The sequence below is a fragment of the Amblyomma mixtum genome, chromosome 8 (genome assembly GCF_055824585.1).
Source record: "Amblyomma mixtum isolate Tamu chromosome 8, ASM5582458v1, whole genome shotgun sequence".
Lineage (NCBI taxonomy): Eukaryota > Metazoa > Arthropoda > Arachnida > Ixodida > Ixodidae > Amblyomma > Amblyomma mixtum.
The window spans coordinates 95,776,924-95,798,518 of record NC_143019.1 but is presented as its reverse complement, the minus strand read 5'-3'; the positions used below and the strand labels follow the sequence as shown (position 1 = coordinate 95,798,518).

The following is a 21,595-nucleotide window of genomic DNA, read 5'->3' as shown; positions in this document are numbered from 1 at the left end:
AGTAAAAAGTATCTGTCCTTTAGAAATTCAGATATCCATGCATAAATGTAGGTTGGAGGATGTAACTGCGCAAGTCTCTCAAGTAAAATAGTATGTTCTACACTATCATAGGCCTTTGCTACATCAAGAGTCACCAAAGCTGAAACTTCTCTTCTGCGTATCGAGAGCCGGATTCTACTCTCAAGATCCACATGCGCGGTCCATATAGAGCATCCGCGACGAAAGCCAATCTGTGCTGGGCTAAGGCCATTAACATCCTGAACATGTTTTGTGAGACGGCTGTGCACTACCCTTTCAATTAATTTGACTAAATTTGAAGTTAGTGCAATTGGCCGAATATTATCTAAAATGTACCCTTTACCAGCATCTTTCCTCAATAAAATAATTTTCGCTATCTTCCAAATGCTTGGAATCCATGCATTGTTCAATGAAGTATTGACAATATCTAAGAGGTTGCTTGTGAAATCCTTGGCTAAAATTTTAATCATACCAACAGTGGCATCATCTTGCCCGGGAGCTGCAGGGTGCATCATTGCTAGGACAGAGAGGAGCTCTGACGCATCAACCTCGGTATAATCTGAAGAGGGTGTGATTGCGCGCAGAGGGACATTTCTTTGAGTCTGGAAACGTACCGCTAGTCCCTGAGCAATACTATCCAGGGTTTCCTGGATGCTGCAGTAATTCTCTGTCGTCTCGTTGAGCACCCCAACCGCACCGTACACGAAGGGAGGAAGTTGGAGTGAAAGAAGAAAAAGGGGCCGCAATAGAGGAAATGAAAATTGTATTTGAGGAAAGGAAATTACGCAGTAACTGCCTCACATATCTCGGTGGTCACCCGTCAAAAGCATGACACCTCCGATGACAAGTTTCTGCTGACAGCCTTCTGTCGACAACGATGAGGCATTAAAGGCTTTCGCCTTAATATCGTTCTTTCTCTATGTTAATATCATGCGCCTGAACAGGATATGCATTCGAGGCCACATTTATTGAGCCAAATGTAACTGCGGCCGGGTCACGCGAAGGCTTGAAGGTGCGAGTAGTATTGCTTTCGCAATAAAAACGAAGAGACCGTAATACCTGTTCTTGCATAACACGACAATCGCGCGGAGCAGTAATGAATATTCTCTGCGCCTTCTCTATGATTCGATTGTTTATTCGTTAGAGATAAAACACATTAAGCTCTGAGCATTTTTCCTCACTGTATCGCCTTCTTTAACATTCTCATACGTGCCGAGTAGATAACAAGCGGCGGGCAAGCAGGCTGTCGCTTCGAATTTTGTAGATAGCATTATCAAACAAAGCCAGCCGCATTTCAACACCTTCGATCCCATTGAACAATGGCACTATCAATGTAGAGAGAGCTTTCACAATTCAGTCATAAGTGATAAATTAGTGAACATGCGTATGGTATCAATTTCTGGCAAGATAACACCAGCAATTTGCGGAAGAAGACAAATTACCCACCTTTATTTGCGACTGCCTGATAGACCGTTAGTCAGGAGCTCGCACTTCTATGAAGTGATTGGGAAATGAACAAGTTATCTTCTCCTCTCTTCTTATTACGTTATCTCCTATGTAGGATTGGCGGGATCTGGTGCACTGGGACTCACTTCTGTCGTGAATGATCTGGAGTCATAAGTTTGCTATTGCCGACAAACATCCTCTACGAAGAACGGTAGGGTCGGAGCAGCTTTGTGCCCTCTTGTTTTCGGCCGGCTGAGCCTAATTTCTGCATTTCGTCTCCCGGTGAGTAGAGCTCATCCTTCAACAGAAAACATGCGCCGATATTCCTAGCTTTGCTGCGCCGCAAGCTTCCAACCGAGTTGCATGCGCTGAAGATTACACTCGCAAAATTTGATTTCAGAGTGTAGTGTTCGATTCACGACTGTGAGCCGTCAAGGCTATGTTAATCTGTGATGCCGAGCTGGAGTGTTAATCTGCAGTGCCAAGCTGTAACAACCGAATCAAAATGGAGGTGCAGAGAATAGTCATTACTGCTCCGCGCGATCGTCGTGTTACGCAAGAACAGGTATTATGGTCTCTTCATTTTTTCGAACTGTCGTCAAAGAAACAACCTTTATAAAAATCATTTCACCGTTTTATTATTGCAGCTAAGCTAAACTTTGTGTAAAGCGGCGTTTTTCATTCATATTGGTCTCGAACAGCTGAATAGCCTTCGGTGGGAAACACCTCTTTAAGTCGAATTTAAACAGCGCTAAATTTTCAGACGCCCGTCCTGTCATGTCTACCGGTGTATTCGTCTGAAAATTTAGCGCTGTTTAAATTTGAAGAACAAATGCATCACCAACTATCCCCGCAACGTATTTTACTAGGCCAGCTCTTTAAAGCACCCACGTTTTTACAATACGTGCCTTGATCTTAAGGAACCATTTTTGTACGTCAGAGCAGGTTCTGCACATCGTTCCTTCTTTGTCCGAACTGCACCGTTAAGCGCTAAATAATCATTGAGGGATAACTTATAAATTCACGGGTAATTTGACTGTCTAAAGTGCATAGAGGCGAAAGCGTTTTCCGCGCCACTCTGCCTATGTAGCACCGGTGAGGTCACGACTGGCTGATGTCACACATAACTGATGACGAAGTAATGACAAAATGGTAATTAATAATTAATTATTGATTAACGACTAAATGTTAATTAATTGCTAATTAAAAACGTTTAAGCTTCGCCTTTAGGAGTGGAACGCGACAGCATGTTGTAGCGCTGCCAGGGAGTCCACGGATCGCCAACACCCGTTCGGCGCGAGGCCTTGCCCTTTGAACGCAACGTTTTTTGAGGAAAGGAAATGGCGCACTAATTCTCTGTCATCTCGGTGGACACCTTAACGGCACCGTACAGGAAGGGAGGAAGAGGGAGTGAAAGAAGAACGAGAAAGAGGGGCCGTAATGAAGAAACTGAATATTGTATTTGAGGAAAGGAAATTAAGCAGTAACTGTCTCACATACCTCGGTGGACACCCGTCAAAACGCGGACGCATTTGCTGACACGGCGGCCGACACAGCTGCTAACGACAGTATGAGGCATTAAAGGCTTTCTCCTTAATATACATTATTACCAAATGCTTACTTATAAGTACTTTCCGTTCCCCGTGCCATTTCAGTCTTCTTCCTTTGTCTGCCATGGCAAGGCTTTTCCATGCGCTATGGCAGCTGATGCTCCTTCACCTCGCATCCGCTCAGAAGCAAAGCCAACGTCCTCACATCGTCCTCATCGTCGCCGACGACTTGGGTAAGCACCGAACCACGCGTCACGTGTATTCAGTCCGTACAGCTATGCTTGCTGGGCTCAGCTATTGCCCGTGGATCAACTGGAGCGATTGAACTTATTACTTTAAAACCTCATTCCATCCCCCGTCAATGTGATAATGTGGGTGTTTGCAGCGGTTGCTCGTCAGAGCTTATGTGTAACCCGAAGGCGTGTTTGACAATGGCTTGAATACGGTGCTTAGTGCGCAAACTTCCTGTGTCTTACGCTTTCTAATGGTATTACCTCCAGTACACATAGTGCTAAACGGGTAGACCAGGCGGGCATCTGCAGATTTGCACATAGCGCCTTGGAACGGTCAATTATGACGCGTGTGTTTATTGTGCATCAATGGCCCGTCATCAGTTGAGCCGTCTTTGAGAAGCGGACTTTAGTGTAAGCCTCCACTTCTCGCCGTTTGTATCGTTGTGTTTCTTTTCGAATAGTTCCGCTTTTCCGAAATTCCGCCATTCACTGCTTCCGCCACTGCGCTTAGTATACATGACACTGGCCTTTATTTGGCAATATTCGTAACCTGTTTGAGTATTTATGTTTTCAGTTTGGCCCACACGGAAAAACCCTATAAACAATTGAAAAATAATTATTACAGTCATAGGGTATCGTATACTCAGACCACATAAACCTCTAACATTTAAACCGCTGAGAATGACTATTGCGGTGATAGCGGTGAAACTCCAGACGCACTCCGCAGCTGCTCTGAAAATTACTTCCAAATTGCCTTCGACGCTTCGGTAGCTACACCTGGTTTCAGCTTCGACTGGATGGCTGGTTCGTAAGTTACACATGAATATGTAGGGCTTGCCTTCCCTATGGTCAAATTGTAGTTGTGCCCTTTTCAGGAACGTACAGTGAAAGGCGAGTTGGCTAAGTTAATTCGCTGACTAAAAAACTGCGTCAGTAAACTTAGACAACAGAATAAATTACGCTAGTTTTGACGCCTGGTATTTGCTAGCCGTGTTCCCTACCTGGTCCTTGTGTATTCGCTCCTGTGTTTCTGCTGCCTTGTGTTTTTACAAATTTTATTTACTATAACCTCGTTAATTCAGCCTACCCACTTATTCCACTTCTGATCAGAGACGCAATTCGCATCTTCAGCTTATCTTCGGGTCTCCTAGAAGATGGTGTGGTCACCTGAAGCGTTCTTCGAGGTGTGCTCCTTCCAAATATTGGAGATTAGCCTACACGACATTGATCAATTATGGCGTCAAATATGATTCCTATGCGCTGGGCTGCTACGACGCTTACATTATTCTCAAAGGTCCAGTGTTTTCAGATAAATGTTGTCCCCTTCATGATTTCCAACTATTCACGTTGGCAAAGCACAAGTGCGAAACAGTTCATATGCGCCACTTATCGCAACACCAGGGAAAGGCCGGCCTCTCACTATGCAACCAAACGAATCAGCATATTTTTCTCACTTTTTTTGTCTTCAGTCACTTAAGTCGTCTGCTTGCGACGGTAATGTCGATTATGGCGCTCGAATTAAAAAAAAAAAGCATAACGTGCTGCTTTGGAAACTTTAATCTGCCACCCACTCACAACGTATATGGAGAACGACAGCTCGCTTTTATTGGTGGAAAAATATGGAATACCCTTCCCCACGAAGTAAAATACGCTCAAAATTTCACTCCTACAGCAAAAAAATTCTTTCGGCACATACATACTAAGAACTAACGCTTACTCAACCTGCTGCGCATATTCGTTTTTATTATTATTTCTTTTTTGGACATAGACGATGTTTTTCATATTATAGAGTTGTTCCGTGTAATGTTTTTTTTGTTTTTTTTTCCTGCACTTGTATTATTACACATGTATCTACCCCGCTGTTACAAATTCTACCTGCATTGTACTGGAGTGTCTGTATGATTGTATTTCATTTTTTGGACCCATGACTAGCCTACGGCTACGGGTCCAGACAGTGTTGGACACATCTTTGTGTACTTTTAAATGTAAATAAAGAATTTGAATTTGAATTTTGAATTTCCTCTTACTACCAGCTCAGTCGCTCACTTATCATTGTGAATTACAAGAGACTCTCGCCGATAGCCTCTTACAGCGGCTGGTAGAAATTCCAGAAAGCACTGCGTAATACGAATCAGTGGCTTTTTTGTTTGCGTTCAGGATTTGTTTCTGGTTCTCTTCTATATATCCTATTTATTGAGCTCTACTTCATATTTCCAGTTGCCTGGAATGAAATATAACTTGGGTATCATCCTTCTCTGTTGTAACATGCGTAAAATACGTTTACAACTGTTCTTCAATGTCATTGTCTAGTATCCCTAAGAAGTGATCCTTACAGAGCAGTGAAAGTTGTCTAAATCCTAGCACCTCCCCTATATGTAATATAAGGCTTGCACTGACGTCGCAGTGAAAGCTCCGCTCGTGGATGAACAGCCAGGCGGAATCTTGTTTATTCTCTATTTATTGCCAAGGGTCCCGTGGATGGTTTATGGAAGCTATGCGTTGTTGCAGCACCAGCCTTGCACTTGACGTCATCTGAAGTAACACTTTGCTAGTTTGGATTCATTCTCTGCAATATGGGATACAACCTGGACCAGAGGACGCGGCGGGCGCCAGTTAACAGCGTCCTCTCCTAGTGACTCATGTAATTGATTGGTATAGCAGACTGGCTGTTGTTGTTGTGACTGAGAGAAGGATGCAATCGAAATTGCACGGGCCTGCTTACTGGCTCGAGCCGAGCCACCACCGCTGCCTCGTGCAGACAGAGGAGAGTGAAAAGTTCAGAGGAAAGAGAGAAAAAGGAAAGAAAAGACGCGCGTCGCAGCAACAACTGGCGGACGCTGCTCAAAAACAGATAAGCGGCCGAAGCCGCGCTCGCCGAAGCGAGAACAGATACTCTCAATGGTCACTTGTGTATGTCTGCACGGCCTACACGCAAAATAAATACTTTCTGACGCGCGCGCGAGCTCCTTCGTTCTCGCTCGCGCTTTGGTTCTTTTGTGGGAGAAACTTGTTTTGCGCTCTGTCTCGTGCTCTAAAGAAAGAGCAGCTCACGTGCGCGGCGTTAAACAGAAAACGAAAAAGCGCGCTGTTCTCGTCAAACCTAGTTGTGTGTCGAGAGTGAATAACCACGTCCCATATGAACGTGAAACTGAAAATCAAGGCTTGCTTTTTAAAAAAACTGCTGCACGAATGAGCTTCGCGCTTAAGTTTGCGTGTCTCTATGTGGCGCTTGCTCACCTCGCTCTGCTTGCCTAAACCGTGTGTGCTTGTCACATTTTTCTATTAGTGCTTTGCTTTTTCTTTTTTGTGTCATGCTTCTTTCTCGCAATGCTGCTGACCACAAGGTAACGGGTTTAATGTCACTCTGCATTTCAATTAGAACGAAGTACGAAAGCGAATTTTCACGATTTCGGTGGCCGCATACGAATCCCAGGTGGTTGGAGTTAGGTTTAGCTTCGAGGAATGGCTGGTACGACCTATATGATAAGGCACTGCCGTTCCTGTCGCTGTCGTGCTTGCCCAGACGATGGTGCCGTACGGTCGTAGTTGCTGTACATAATAAAATTATCTGCGGTTGAACGACAACGGCACAAGAGAAGTACAACAACCCATGCGCACATCTGTTGTCCTTTTCTTGTGCCGTTGTCGTTGCGCCGCCGTTCATTTCATCATAAACCAACTCGCCTCGCAGGCCGTTATTTTCTGCACATAGGGTATTTCTTGAACACACGTCGAAATAAAAAGTATCTTACTAGAGAGCCCACTAGTGCGGCGTTACCCGCACTCTGTGTACAGCCTGTGGACATCAAACTGAAAAGCCACTAGCACGCCATAGCTTGATGCGCTTCGATGGACCGCATACCTTTATTGCGCGGCCGCGCCGGGGCCTGCAGTCCAAGGTCAGCAATCTGCAAAGCCGCACTGCCACTATGTGTGGACGGCACAAGGCTGGTTGATATGTGGGAAAGCGTTTGCTAACTTCGGCTTCCCAGTTTCAGACACTGCCACTTTGCACGCCGTTGGCCGAGTAAGTGCGTGTACGCGTTTATTGAGGGTCAGCCGCTTTATCATGTTGCCACAAGCGATGGATCATTAATCATATTCTCCGTCATTACTGCCCCGTCCGATATTTGATCGGCATTAAACGATTCCTGTCACCTCAGTACATTTCTCTTGACAGCACATACGCTCGTAAGCGAATGCGTCATTTGAGGGAAGCCCACGAGGCAAGCGAGAAGTATCCCCGCCTTTAGACAACCACGGCGCCGCTTTTCTCACTGCTAAAACTGCCTACCGATGTACATACAAGGAGCATGGTGCAGCCGCCGGACATCTGTTCGTTGCCACCGCGCCTAAAGGAAGGCTGCAGCAAAGGGAGAGATTTATAACCAGAGGAACTTTTTATTTCTCAGTGTCTCCAGTGCGAGCAGCACGCGAGCACAGTCGATCGAAGCGCCGCGGCGCATTCATGCCCGGTCAACGCCTCGGAATCCTGCCGCTTGGGGAGGATTAATGCGCTTTTGTGGCGCAGCCAAACTTTAGCATTGGTTCCCTGTGCTCCAGCAGAAGAGCCGCATTCAGTATAGCGGCAGCCAGTGACAGCAGCGACCACATGTTACAGTGCTACAAAGATTGCCTGGGACTAGTCAGTGCTCCACATTCAGAGGAACGACGGGCATGGACGACGTAGAGCCCGACCTTCACTTCCAAAGGTTCGCCAGGTGACGCTGATAACTTCCGGGAAAGAAGCTCGGCCCACAGGCAGCGAAAATCTCCCCACTCCTCCTCAGGAACGGAATCGTTGAAGGGAAGAACGGTCAGGACTATGTCTGAAACATGAAGCGCAATAAAAAAGTTATTTTCAGCGTCTAAATATAGGCCATATCCCCCTCAACGATAAGAAAAAGTTTGAAAGTTTAAGGAAGCGCTCTGCCATATTGCGGAAATTACCCTGTAACCATGCTGGTGGAAGTCGCACAAAGAGCACTGAAAATGAATAATAGAGGAATATTTCCTTCTTTTCGACAGAAAGCGAGTCAGCAAGCAATGTGAGCAGTCGTTTCGCCATATTCCTCTTTAAAGGATTTATAGTCCCGATACTTGTTTAGCTAGCAGCCAAGAGTGATTTAGTAAGTCTTAGACTAGGCACACTAGAACGAGACTTACGGGCTGTATGTGTAAACGTTGGAGCACCTGAGAACACCGTCTGTGACGTGTTGATAGTATTAGAACAAGCACTGTTAGCAATACGAGATTAGTCCTTGTAAAGTACACTGACGACAAACTGTAGCTAGCCTATATCGATTGACTGCCGCATTCTACTGAAAAAGATGAAACTAAAAAATTCAAATTTATAAGCTATCAAACGGCAAAAAAAAAATGAAAAACAGCTGGCGCCACAGCCAGCCATATTCCCAACTAAATTATAAAGGCGTCGCTACGTTTTGCTCTGCTGACCTGAAAGGCTAGATTATATATAACTGTAAACATGCTCCTCATTAGACAAAACACCATCCGAATTAAGGTGCCTTAACGATTTCTTCGTCTGCGATGAATTGTAGCAGGAAACCTCAGTTGAAGAGAAACTAATGTTTCTTCCGATGAATTGCAGCAGTAAAATTAAGTGGAGCGAATGCTTCTTCCTTCACAATATAACACAAGGAGCAGGGAGTAAAAATATAGTGGTGTAATTCGTGCTACGCCTAGATTATTCCACTCCAGGAATGCGTGCGTGCTGAACCATGTTCTGTTGCCATAAACAAAGCACTGTTTGTGAGGAAGCTTACTTTAAATCACGCGTGTGCCCTGTGCTGCTGCAAATGGTCCCTGGGTAACGAATTTTCAGCCACCTCGCGCACATGCGGCGCCATCTCTCGCCACCACTGCGATTCTTGTTTGAACCGCTGTGTACAGCCTGGCGGCTGCAACCCTTAGCGACGGAGAACAGGAGCTAGAATCTCTCCTAAACTAACAATATTTTGTCTTCGGAATGTGGTTATTGCACGTAGCAATAAAAAAATTGCGCACAACAATTTTTGAAACTCCTTTCAGCCTCACTAGGGCACCTAGCGCTATCTTATAGCCTTGGTTAATGGAACCGTGGCGGACAATGGGGCTAAAATTTGAGCTTGGGCTAGTTGGTTCATATTTAAAACATCAAAGGGCAGCACACAAAGATCTGCTCTTTTCTGGTCCGTCTTTCTGAGCTACCCTCTAATCATTCAAAGGAAAATTGGAGTTGAAAATGTAGTCGTTAAATGCATTCGTGCATTAAAAAATAAACACGTGAAATTCGGGGCCACCGTCGTAAGCAAAAGCCATCCATCGGGCCTAAAGTGTGCGAGCAGTAATGCGCATACTGTTTATCATCTCTAAGGGCCGTTTGCATTATCCAGTTCCTGCCTTCTTTCTGAAAACAAGCATTGAGACTAATCAGGCAAGAGGTCCGCCAAGTCATTCCTGCAATTACGGCCATGAAACACACCAGTGACTGTTTCCCTTTCTTTTTATTCGGGCGGCGGTCAATTACGATTTTTTCAGCTCCGACTGCTTCTTTCTGAAGGAACATTTTTGCTCTCTGCGACCCCACATAACCGAAAACTTATGAACACATTCTTTTTCCTCACCGTCAGCACTTACCAAGAAGCGAGTCCATGTCGTCGTACTTCCATACGTCGTAGTATACTTCGCAGGATAAGCACTCCAATCCTGTTCCCTGCAGTGTGCCTCTAACTTCGGCTTCGACCTCGGCTGCTGTCTTGGCGCAGTTGAAGTTGAAGGAGGGATTGAAAACCTCTCTTGGGTCCTGCAGTAAAAACAGATGTTTGTTTCTAGGAACTAATACAGCGGCACTAAAGGGACTCAAAGGAGAAAATCTGATGCCTCACATAGAAACGACTTGCACCAAGGCTAAGGACTAACGAACGCAAAATCGCTAATGTCGTTGGCTGCAAACTACTGCATCTGCACTATGAAGCCTTTAATTTTTACAGAGAGCAAGCCCGCGTATGGAATAGAAGTGTCGCCGGGCATGCAGCCTACCAAGTTAGCATGAACGTGAAATACGGAACAACGAAAAATCACGAGCAGCGTAGGACGGGGACACTTAAGAAACATTTAATACGCGTATTTACGATGGAGCGATTTCGAGAACTAATTCGTAAAAAAAAAAGGCTCTACTAGAATGCAAAAAAGAAAAACAAATAGCTCGTTCACGTATTCTTCCGTGAGCAAATAGCAAAAAACAAGCTAGTCAAATTCGTTTCGGTAAAACCCCAACATGGTGGTTCTCTTGAACACATTGCGCTAACAGATTTCCAACTTGGATTTGCTGATCGATTCGCCCTCGTCCTCTAGTTTTCTAGCAGCCCTAGTCACCTTAGTTGCATGAGCCACTGCCTGCTAAAGCAGAGGACCTCGTTTCTCACCGCGGGCCGTGAAGGTTTTTTTTTTTTTTGAACTACAAAGTTTCGATGAAACTATGCAGCTTATTTTCAGGACGTGTGGGTGCACTTAGTAGATGCTAAGGAGTAATTATCGCATCAGGAAAAGCAGATTTCGTTTATGGGGTTCAACATCTCGAATACACTAAGGATATGAGCGACGCCGTAGTGGAGAGCTTTGGAATTTAGGATACTGCCGACCCCCTTCCGTTCCTTAAGTTGCACTGATATCGCACAGCACACAGGCCTAAAGATTTTGCCTCCTTCGAAACGCTACCACTACAGCCGGGTTTCAACCTGCGTATTTAAAATAAGGAGCCGAGCACCATAACCAATGAGCCACTGTGGCGGATAGGGATGTTGAGCAAGAAATTGTTCACTAAAGGCTCCAACGGGCTGCTCAAGACGCCTTCGCTGTTTCTAATTGTTGTACGCCTTAATAATTTATAGCGTTAGGTAGCCCCTTGGCTTTTATTGTACAACATTTCCTCCACGCAGTGGGTGATCGGCAGAATCTTGCCAGAGGACACCAAGTTACATTACTGGCTTTTCGGGATTCGGGATTCCAAAGGCATCCAGCTCACGACCCCTACGGTGCATGAGAGAAAACGATACCATATTTCCTTTGTGCAGGCATTTTAATTTATGTAACTGTAGAGATTACCGATTCCGCGATAGCTGAGTAATTATGGCGCCCGGCTGCCGACCTTGGAAAGACGCGGGTCCGGTCCGGGCCGCGGCGGTGGAATTTTGGAGGCGGCGAAATTGTAGAGGCTCGTGTACTGTGCGATGTCAGCGCCTGTTAAAGAACCCCAGGTGGTCGAAATTTCTAGAGCCCTTCACTACGGCGTCCCTGATAGCCCTAGTCGCTTTGGTACGTTAACCCCCATACACCATAAACTATTACAGATTACCGACTGAAAGAAAACCGGGAAACTCGATAAATCATGATTGAGCAGTGCCTAGGGGTCCTAACCGCGAAGTGGATGCTTTTCCCGAACAGGCACCTGTAGGTTGAGTCGATTGACGTGCTTTCATATCTTACAATATTATTGTTAGTGGCTGTTTATTGGTAATAACAAAAAAATAGGTATGAACAGATGTTGCTAGCCGCGGCATCTGCCATCGTTGCCTGAAGCACCTGAGCTGCGGCTAGCGCGAATAAAATCAAACAGAGAGGATAGGTAGAAGGAAATAAAGGGGGCGATCGACAGAAGAAAGGATAGGGGTAGGGCGGCAGTATGCACTATATACAAGTACGGGGTATTGAAATAAAAATGAATGTGGGGTGCTCCCCGCGCAAGGTTGAGAGTACGCGGTGCGCGGGCTTGCAAATTGCGTGTTGGAGGGGAAGCGGCCGGCTGCGGCCCCCGCGACGACTTTCAGGCCGGCACAGATGCGTTGCCCTGCGCCAGGGAGGGCATCGCGCGGGCCATTGTTCGTGGGGGAGCATCCGAGTACGCGCACACTCACTTGGTCTTCGCATGCCGGCCGCTCAAAGGTAAATATTTAAATGCCGCGCGCGTGCCGAGTCCTGTCCCGAGATAAAAAAGGAAAAACAGGACAAAAACACACGCTTGCGGCTCTCTCCACAGATAAGCTGGTGTGGGGGCGCCCAGCTGTAAAGCGTCCGAATGTAACACACGCTGAGCGTTTTGACAATGCGAATAACTAACTGGCGCGAAACAGACGGGACGTCAAGCATGCCTGTTCAAAATATACACAGAGGATCGCCATAGTTCGCTCACAGGTGCACACACTGCCCTGGGGCCACAGGAGCGCCGAGACACTGTCCGGGATGAGTTCTTGCTCACTGTAAGCCACAAGCATGTCTCGACGTGGTTGGGTGAACGCGGTACTTAAAGCATTATCGGTTTTCATTTTCTGAGTTCGGATATATCTATTGCTATCTTACGGAAATTTTTTATTTAGAATTTTTTGTGCGCTTTTTTGTCGGTCCCAGCGCATTGCACAAGTCGTTAATAATTTACGAAAAAAATTGGTTTGGTTTCGTTTATGGGGTTTAACGTCCCAAAGCGACTAAGGCTATGAGAGACGCCGTAGTTGAGGGCTCCGGAAATTTAGACCAAAAAAATTCCTGCTGTTAATCAGACAGATGCTTTGGCATAGAATAGTCTGGCAAGCTCTAGCTACAGAACCACTTCAGACAGGGCGTACTTACTGGTATACGTCCCTTCCACTTGTCAGTTTCGCACAGTTCCGCCCACACGTCCACGGTGTCAAGACTGGAGAAGGCGAGTACGAGGCACTCGGCTCTGTCATTCAGTAAATGCGCAATGTTGGAGTATGCAGTCTTCTGGTCCTGGATCAGCTGGATCGCCAAGAAGGATAAGACTCGATCGAATTTTCCGTAGCGCTCCGAGAATGGTCCCAAGTCGGGAGTCGCGATGTCAAGGACGTCGTAGATGATGTCTGGATTCGGGAAGTGCTCTTTCGCGAAATCGATCATGGCCGGGTCGATGTCCGTGGCCACAAGTCTCCAACAGGGTCGGCAGTGAGGCAGCAGGAATCTCTCAGCGAACTGCCCGGTGCCGCATCCCACCTCCAAGACCTGCTGATCTTTAGTCAAGCGCTTCAAGAAGCATGCATTCTTCAGGGCATTTTCGTTTAGTCCGCTTGGATAATCCAGGTATTTGGCGTAGAACTCCGCAGGGAACCGGAACTCCATCGCAGATTTCGATCTTTGCTTTGGACGAGTTTTACAAGCTCACGCACCTGAAATCGCACCAACCCGCGGCCGTTATTTGTACCTTAGTCTGACGATGGACTTGATAGGCAAAGGAAAAGTCTTGCGTGGTTATCGGAGCTTGTCAAAGAGCAGCGAAGTGCTAGCTTCTAGCTCTCTCATTCGTTAGAAGAGGCAAGCCTTCTTTTAATGTGCGCAGTTTTTGTAATGCACAAGGGTACAGTAATTCCAGTAGAATTGTTCAAAACGTTTTAGGAGGCGGACGCGATTTTCTACAGAAGCTTCAGAAATTAATTACATGATATGGGAAACCTAGTCTCCTCTTCAAATATTTTGTTTATTTGGTAGTTGACAGTCATGAAGGCCTAAGCAAATAGCTTAATTAATTACTCTTTCCACACTTTTCATCTCTGCATATACTGCCTAAACCCGGGATTTGTGTTTTTCCCGCTAAATGACTGGCGCTTGAACTATGCGCACGTGCAGCCAGACTAGGCGGCTTGAAAATGAAACAAAAAAAACAAATGTGAACCACGCAAACAGAAAAGAGCAGCTGGCTGTACTGAACAGGATTAACAGGTGGTCTGAAATTCCTCTCCAGCTTGCGATAAAGTGGAGCACTCAAAACTTAAAAAAAAAAGCCGATAGTTTAAAACAGTAAAATTCCTCACTGTTCTGTTTTTTTCTGCCGCACGGGCCTTGTGAGCAGCGCCACCTCCTCTTTTTGTTCACTATAAGGAGGTCATCACCAGCAGATTAACTTTAACTTTTTCCTCGCATGAAATTGATGTCAATAAAGTAGAGGCTAAAGGTCGGCGACTGCCTATGCTGCTCTAAAAACAACCTCATGAAATTGCTGCCTGTGTTGTTCGACTACGCGTCTGTGCAATACTTGACAGAGTACAATGGACGCCACACGTGGCAACAAAATGAAGCGGCAGACTATGCTTTGTCAGAATAACAAACTGCCTAATAACGGCAACGAGCAGAAGAGTACCGGAGGTGTAATGCGATGTCTCATGCTCGGGGACTTAATGCGGTGGTGGTCGCTTAAGATATTTCAAGTAGAGCGACATTTAGTTCGCTATTCGTTTGCACAGGGAGCCATGTACTCTAGATGGCCAAACTTTATTGTTTACATTTAGAGTCGCGCTGCTTTGCAAGGACCAGTAGGCTCGGTAGATGAGACGCAGTGCTGCAAACAGGATGAATTTACGAGACAACAGCAGGTGTTTTAGACATCCGGAATGCTATAACATCGTCTTTTAGTACGAATGGCATTTTCGGATTCTTGCAGAAGAATGGGGAGGATTATTGCCTTTTCATAGCCCTATCACGCTGGTCTACCCTCATGCCCTCCACCAGGCCACGTCAGCGCGGCTGAAAATGCAGAGCCAAGCTAAAACATTGCGTTGTGCACAACGAGTAGTGCTATTCCCTGCTTTCTCAGCAAGGTAGCCTTGAAAGTGAAAGTAGGAACCTCAGGAAATATTCACTGGGAGAAGAATGCGCTGGACTAAGGGACATTCGGGCTCTAAAGGATGGCTAAAACTAACATTTGTGGAGAAAATTCAAATGAAACGACAGCCTCGCAAGTGTTGGGAGAACACCTGCAGTTATTCATCGGAGCACGCTGCTCTTCGAGAGAACTGACGCATGCGCACTGACGACAAGCTTGTCAGGGCGGAGCCACATTCTCCTCCTCCCCTCCCCTCCCCTCTTCACCCTTTTTCTTTCTTGTTTTCACCATATCCTCAGCGATATAGTTGCCTCCTGCGCGTTGTGTTTCGTCATCGAGGATTCAGGGAAAAATGGCGCTGCTAGTTTCACGCTCGGCTCGTTGACAGGGTTGGCGCTAGTGTAGCAGCAGGTCGCAGCTGGACTTTGTCAGGGGCTTCTGTCTGTAGACTCCTTGGCTTGCATTGGTCCCTGTGTAGTCGCGCTGCGACTGTCAACTTCGTGTCGGACTCTGGAGCTTCGTCAGGAAGCCCGTGGGCATGCTTTGCAACTTGATAGCGCTGTTGCCTGAGAGAAATATTGATGATGACAAAACAGTCCTCGATCGGGAACACGAAACGCAGCCTCTACGAGGTGGTTGCTGTACACAAAACATTCTTCGTTGTCGATGTTTACGACGCGCTATCGGCCGGAGAAGCCGCTCAGTGCAGCGGAGCGGCTGTGGGGCCGCACCGCGGCTCTGTTATCTCGCGCCGCTCGCTTGCAGCCACAGCGCTCAGAGTGACGACAAACTTCGCCCTCGCTCTCGCGCGGACGCTTGTCGCTCTTGATAAATCTCTATTGTTCCGTTCAGCTGCTGTGCTTTTGGCGGTCTCCCAGCAATCCATCAATGTAAAGTCGAGAATTACCAATTCCGCACATTTTGTCATTAATACATTAGTGCTCTCTTGTCATAACCTTAAGGCTGAGCCGACGTGTCACCTGCAATTTTTTTTCCGCGCTTCCTTCGTGCACATCCACCTTAACATTCAAGCTGCAGGGCATAATGTGGAATTGAAGAAGTCAGTCCTAAATGAAAAAGTCGAATACCAGCTCAGCGTTCACAAGATGCATTTGTACTCTCCCAAACGACAAACGAATGCTATGACGGCCGTGTAAGCCCTTTACGAAAGAAAAGGGGAAAAAAATAGGACACGTACGGTACCGCAATGAACCAACGGCAAGATTAAATGAGTCCTCCATACGTCACCCGTTAAGAAACAAGTTAATTTCATTGGTCAGAATTATCAGACACTGTTGCTAATGGCAGCTCTGCTTTGCAGGATGGAACGACATCTCCTGGCACAACGTGAAAATGAAAAGCCCCAACTTGGAGCGGTTGGCGAGAGAAGGAGTCATTCTGGATCAGCATTATGCCTTGCCCATATGTACACCGTAAGCACGATTCCAATCTGCTCGACCTCCATTGGCGACTGTTGGCAGTGATTGCCGATACATGAATTACAGACGCTCATAAATAAATGTATTAGAACTCGAAAAAGGAAAAGGGACACGCATTGAGCGTAGTACCTCCGATCTTTGGCCTTTGATATTTTATTTACTTATCCTCTCATCCTTAAGAGGTGAAAAACATGCTACCTAAAGCAGGCTGCACTGCTAACAGAGAAAAGAAGCAAAGAAAAACAAAAACAAAAGAGCAAAGAGAACGCAATAAAAACAAAACAAGAAACATCTTTGTGGCTGCCACTGTCATGTCGAGCAGCGTTGACTGTTGGGGTTGCTAGTGAGTAATTACTGAATACTAAGTAGAAGACAGCCGAGCCTAAGAGCTCTTCTCCTGTGTGCACTTCGTCTGTGAGCGCCTCTTGGTGATCTGTGTTTAGCGCTTATTTTTAGCTGTAGTACTATAAAGTTTATGCATACAATAGCCACCACGTCAATTCTACATCCTTTCCCACAGTCCTGCCGTCCGGGACAACGCTTTTTAATTAAAAAAGAACGGAACTTGTATTTAATATTTATTTATTTTGAAGAATTTGATATATATATATTATTTACTGATTTTCCTGGGCATATTTTCGTTCCCACAAGCGCCGCCGCGGTGGCTCGGCGGTTATGGTGCTCGGCTGCTGACGCAAAAGACGCTGGTTCGATCTCGGCCACGGTGGTGGAATTTCGATGGAGGCCAAGTTAAAGAGGTCCGTGTACTGCGCAATGTCGGAGCACATTAAAGAGCACAAATTGATCGAAATTATTCGGAGCCGTCCACTACAGTGTCCCTTATAGCCTTAGTCGCTTTGGGACGTTAAACCCCCATAAGCCATAAGCCACTACCCATAAGAGCCATTGCATTGCAAGGGAGATGGTCTTGAGACAAATAATAGACAGAAACGTGATAGCAAAGATAGAGAAAAAGGTCTTCGGAAGGAGCAAATAAAAGACAATACTAATAAGCATGCTCAAGTGCAGGCTCAGAGCAGTAATGCTACCAAAAAGAGATAGATTCTTTCATTCGATGAGGGTCAGGCGAAAGCAATTTGAAGAACAGCTACATGCGAAAAGATTAAATGTGGCTTGGGTGCTATACTGTTGTGAACAAGGTCACGGTAGTTTGATTCATGTGGAATGAATGAGTGAACTAGCTTCTTTTAAGATAACTTTACCCAGTATTGTGCTGGGCGGTGGATACAAAAAGAGAGACAAGTAAGCATTTAGCTGGAGCAGTTGCATGAAGAGTGATTTTGATTATTTAATGAAACGGTCACAGACTGAACATTTTCACGAAGGAGGCGAACTTTGTAAGATTATACTGGTGTTTACAGAAGTTCAATGGAAGTTTATAAAAGTTATGTCTGGTGTACGTAAAGCAGACACTTTTATTCTAAGTAAGTTAACATAGTGTAGTAGGGATCCCAATTTGCAGCCATGCATTCAAGTAAACAACGCACAAATGCTTTGGCACGAGAATTAATTTATGATTTAGTTGTCTCAGTGAGGCTTCCTGTCAGAAGCACAGCATGATGTTAGTGTCGACAGATATAGGTCAGTTTAATGAGGCCAGATTGCTACAGATGTAATGAATGAGCGCAAAAAAGTATCGACGAGTCTCAATAAGATGTTACGGGTTCCATACGTGCATACCGTTAAATGTAAACACATGGACACACGTGGTGTCAAAAATACGAGCAAGTTTTTACTTGAAAGCTTAATTCCATATTAGGGCCTATATTTGTTGTCATGTAATGAGAAATAACTTGTCGCCGCTTTCGCACGTGGACATTAACGTCCCGATGCTTCACGCGGCCTTCGAGAGACGCCGTTGGGGATATGAAGCTCAGGATAAAATTTCGGCCACGTTAGGTTCTTTGAAATGCGCGGACAGCACACACAAAACTGGCCTCTTTTAAGTTTCGAAAGAAGTTGCACGCAAAATGTACGTAATTTTTTTGCGAAGTCAGTGCGCGCTATAGAACACCAAGTGGCCGAAATTAATCTTGAGTCCTTCATTACCTCGTCGCTCACAATCCTCGCACTTCTACGGGGCGTTAAATACAACGTATATCAACCAACTGTACTACCCCGTAGTCATAAACAACTCGATATTAGCAAGCAACTCTGTACAATTCGATGCGCCATCGGTAGTATTGTCTCATGTTCACCTGACAGCCTTTGGTACCTTTGCTGGCGGTAGTGGTAGAAAAACCGCTTGAACGATATTACGGCTTGGTAAGGGTCTCTTTGAAAGACAACACAAAACTGCACCAGTTTTCAGCGAATTAAGCCTTATCGTCGTCGGTATGCCTTTGCCCAACTGGCCTTGATGCGTAGTAAAATGTACCGAACAAGAGGGCTGGGAGAGAACCGTTTGAAAGGCATTTGAAAAGGTGCTGCAGGACAGAAAATATATGAAAGCAAGCGCACAGCAAAGGGTTGCTCGGAATCATGCAGTCCGGCACAGCTGTTGCCTACTATAGCAGCGCCATTTAAACCTCAAAACATGTTTGGAACGCCCAGGTCGTTCACTTTGGATAAAGCATCCGCTCAGTTGTTGTAAAGAAATAAGCAGATGCAAACCGGATCCCACCACCGTAAAAATAGGTTCGCAAGGTTAGGCCACTCTCGTTTAAGTTTTAAAGAGGGATTTCATAAGCAGTGCTGTTATTGAGGATCCTCTTGCATGAGGCGCCAGTTACAACAATTACTGGGAAAAAATTAACGATATGCTACATCTACAATAGCATGTGCTCGGTAAAAAGCGTTTTGAGCCTATCAGAAACCAACATCAAGATTCGCACTACTAGCGCTTCACTGCTGTGTTCTTTAGAACAAATTCTGGAATGAGTTCTCCTTTTTTCTTGGGTCAAAAATTCGCATACAAGGTTTTCTTAAGACCAGCGTTCTTACTCCAGTGCCGTACATGGAGCTGTAGTCCTTTCCGGGTCCATTCGTGTAAATTTTTTCATGGATCAGCCCTGTCTTTCTTTACACTAATATTGCTTGGTGACTAATATTGCTTGCCAGCTAACACTCCTAGAATCTCCGGAGACCGCTACAGATGGTACGACGTAGAAAAAGATTGTCTAATGAATGCTTAAAAAATACCATTCTTGTTTTGCTGGAAGCACAATTAAAGTAGCATTCGCGCTTGAAGAAGATTCGTGAATTATGTGTGAGCATTAAACCGTTCTTTTTTTTTTCAGAACTAGGGCCGCACTGTTGACGGGGCGCTACCCGTACAAGCTTGGAATTCAGGTGCGTTCCCAATGCCCTGGCCACATCACCGTAATAGTCTAAACGTTGGGAAGCTCATTGGTTACAGAGGAACGACGTGTTTGCTACTTTGCGGATATTTTCAAGTCACTACGAGGGAGCAGATTCTTCGGAATTACCAGAGTGGTAGAGTTTTAGCTTAGTTATGCGGAGCAGCCGCCAAAAGCATGTGTTTAGCTTGGATGGCTCGTGGCTTTGCTTTGCTGGGTCGCCGACACGTCTGGCGACGATATTAGTTCGATAGCAGCATTGTTTGATGAAGACGACGACATGCACTGCACAGCTCGAGGGTGTGTTGCCGCTTAACACGAGGTGTGATCGGCTGCAGCGACAACAATAGGCAGCACACAATATCGGCCTGATATTGCAAACGTATTGGTAGAAGCCTGTCCTACAAAGAACCTGGGCGAAATCATCCATTCGCAATACTGGACCGATACCTGTGCAGCTTGTGATAGTCCTCACAGACCAGCGAAGATGATCTGTTCGCGTCTAGCGGGCTCAACACCCAGTCACTGCAATATTTACTTTCTTTACTTATTTGTTAAAGGTCTGCTTCAATGATTAAACGGTTCTTGCAGCTTTGGTCATGAAGTGATACTTTCCCTCTAAGACAACGTGCTCTTGTGAAGAAATATTGGCGCTCTTGTTATTGTCTTCGAGAAGGTGCTCGTTACCCTTTCTTACCACTACTTCGAGTTCTAACGCAGTATTTGCTCTGATCGCACTGCCACACGCGTTGTTACTTCAGAATAACATTATGTTCTAGCATTGATGTGTTCTGCGCCAGTCCGGAGCACGCGCACAAAACTCGCGCAAGGGCACTGCGCAATGGCGATAGCACTACAATCAGTGCCTCTGTTGTCGCTTGTTAACGATCGCCACTACGCTGTTTCAGCCCTGACGGCCCGAGCGCTGGAGACAGCTGGTTCCAAAGCCTCTAGGAGACGGCACTGTCCAGTTTACTGCTCAAAAATTTCAAAAATAAACCGTGGCTCTAAAGAAACTCGCAAGAATACGCGAAACACGTTCTCACACATTCAGATGCACCGGAGAAGTGTTGTAGGAAGCTGCAGCTTTGAAAGCAGCACACATGCTCGGGGCGCAAAGCTATCTTCCGTTTTATTAAAAATCACGAATTCCAATGCCAGCGGCATCGATACGATTTCCTCTGTAATATTTTATATCTGTGAGGCCATAGAAACGTCGAGGACGATCCCTTATGAAAACGGTCCATAGACAGTGTATAGTCTTCTTATGGATGCTATTGGCTTCCTAAGAATATTTCTTTTTCTCGATGAACTGTCTATAGAAAAAGTCTACTAAAAGTCTATGGACTACAGATTGTGTATACACCGTCTGTATCATTTGTTTAGTCTATATGCTAGTGTATAGGATTTGTGTACAGAAAGTCTATAGACTTTATTACAGAAGTGTATGGACAGTCTATAGACAGTATAAGGAAATTTTTGTAAGGGATGGTTTTTGTAAGGGTTGGTTTCCACTAATCACAAAAATTCCCCTTTCCGTTTAAACGTAACACGACTGCACTCACAGTATACCGCGAAGCTATGAACATGTCATGATAATAATGTATGTACCGTCTTTGTCAAAAGTAACCAGGCTGCATGGTTCGCTTCTAGCTTGTATAGTGCAGCCCTTGTGGCTTTCCTAAAGATCAAAACGTGTTGGAAGGTAAGAAGACCCCCAGTCTTTACCTTTAACGACCCTTTCAGCTTCAGGGAAGCTCTAAGGGGTCGACTGTAAGAGATAGAAGCAAACCATGCAGCCTGGTTACTTTTGACAAAGGCTGTACCTTAAGTAGAGCTACAGCTCCGTTCAAGTTTTGTATAGTCACTTTATTATGCCTTGCAGTGTGGCTTTGTCGCAGGCCCCTGCAGATTTTTCTGCTTCATAAAATTTATTGCGATTGCTGGAAACAGCGATCATGCATGTTCCATCGAATCGATG

At 45.6% G+C, this 21,595-nt stretch overlaps 2 protein-coding genes across 3 annotated transcripts in view; one reads left to right on the top strand and one right to left on the bottom strand.

Moving 5' to 3' along the window:
* The first annotated feature begins 1,533 nt into the window (after positions 1-1,533).
* Positions 1,534-21,595, top strand: part of LOC149333625 (arylsulfatase I-like) — a 34,528-nt gene continuing 14,466 nt past the window's right edge. Inside the window, exons 1-4 of one of the 2 annotated variants that reach the window (XM_089556093.1) lie at positions 1,534-1,746; positions 3,120-3,247; positions 16,177-16,288; positions 19,555-19,606. In XM_089556093.1, the coding sequence (XP_089412219.1) occupies positions 3,139-3,247; positions 16,177-16,288; positions 19,555-19,606 (273 nt within the window). In that variant the 5' untranslated portion in view covers positions 1,534-1,746; positions 3,120-3,138. Of the gene's footprint in view, positions 1,747-3,119; positions 3,248-16,176; positions 16,289-17,016; positions 17,053-19,554; positions 19,607-21,595 lie in introns of those variants that run through there. The other variant, XM_089556094.1, reaches the window with a different exon arrangement.
* Positions 7,713-13,719, bottom strand: LOC149333626 (4-vinylphenol methyltransferase 2-like). Its single transcript, XM_089556092.1, has 3 exons — positions 12,872-13,719; positions 9,887-10,052; positions 7,713-8,076 (listed from the first exon to the last, which is right to left on the bottom strand). Exons 1-3 carry the CDS (start codon positions 13,376-13,378, stop codon positions 7,871-7,873), a joined length of 879 nt encoding a protein of 292 aa, XP_089412218.1. The 5' UTR covers positions 13,379-13,719; the 3' UTR covers positions 7,713-7,870.

Bases quoted from the DNA above. Each gene is read 5' to 3' on its own strand.
- LOC149333626 (XM_089556092.1), bottom strand. From the start codon at position 13,378: ATGGAGTTCCGGTTCCCTGCGGAGTTCTACGCCAAATACCTGGATTAT. The intron at 10,053-12,871 runs GTAAGTACGCCC...TTTTTACTGCAG, and splicing joins AGTGGAAGGGACGTATACCA to GACCCAAGAGAGGTTTTCAA. The intron at 8,077-9,886 runs GTAAGTGCTGAC...TTCATGTTTCAG, and splicing joins CGACATGGACTCGCTTCTTG to ACATAGTCCTGACCGTTCTT.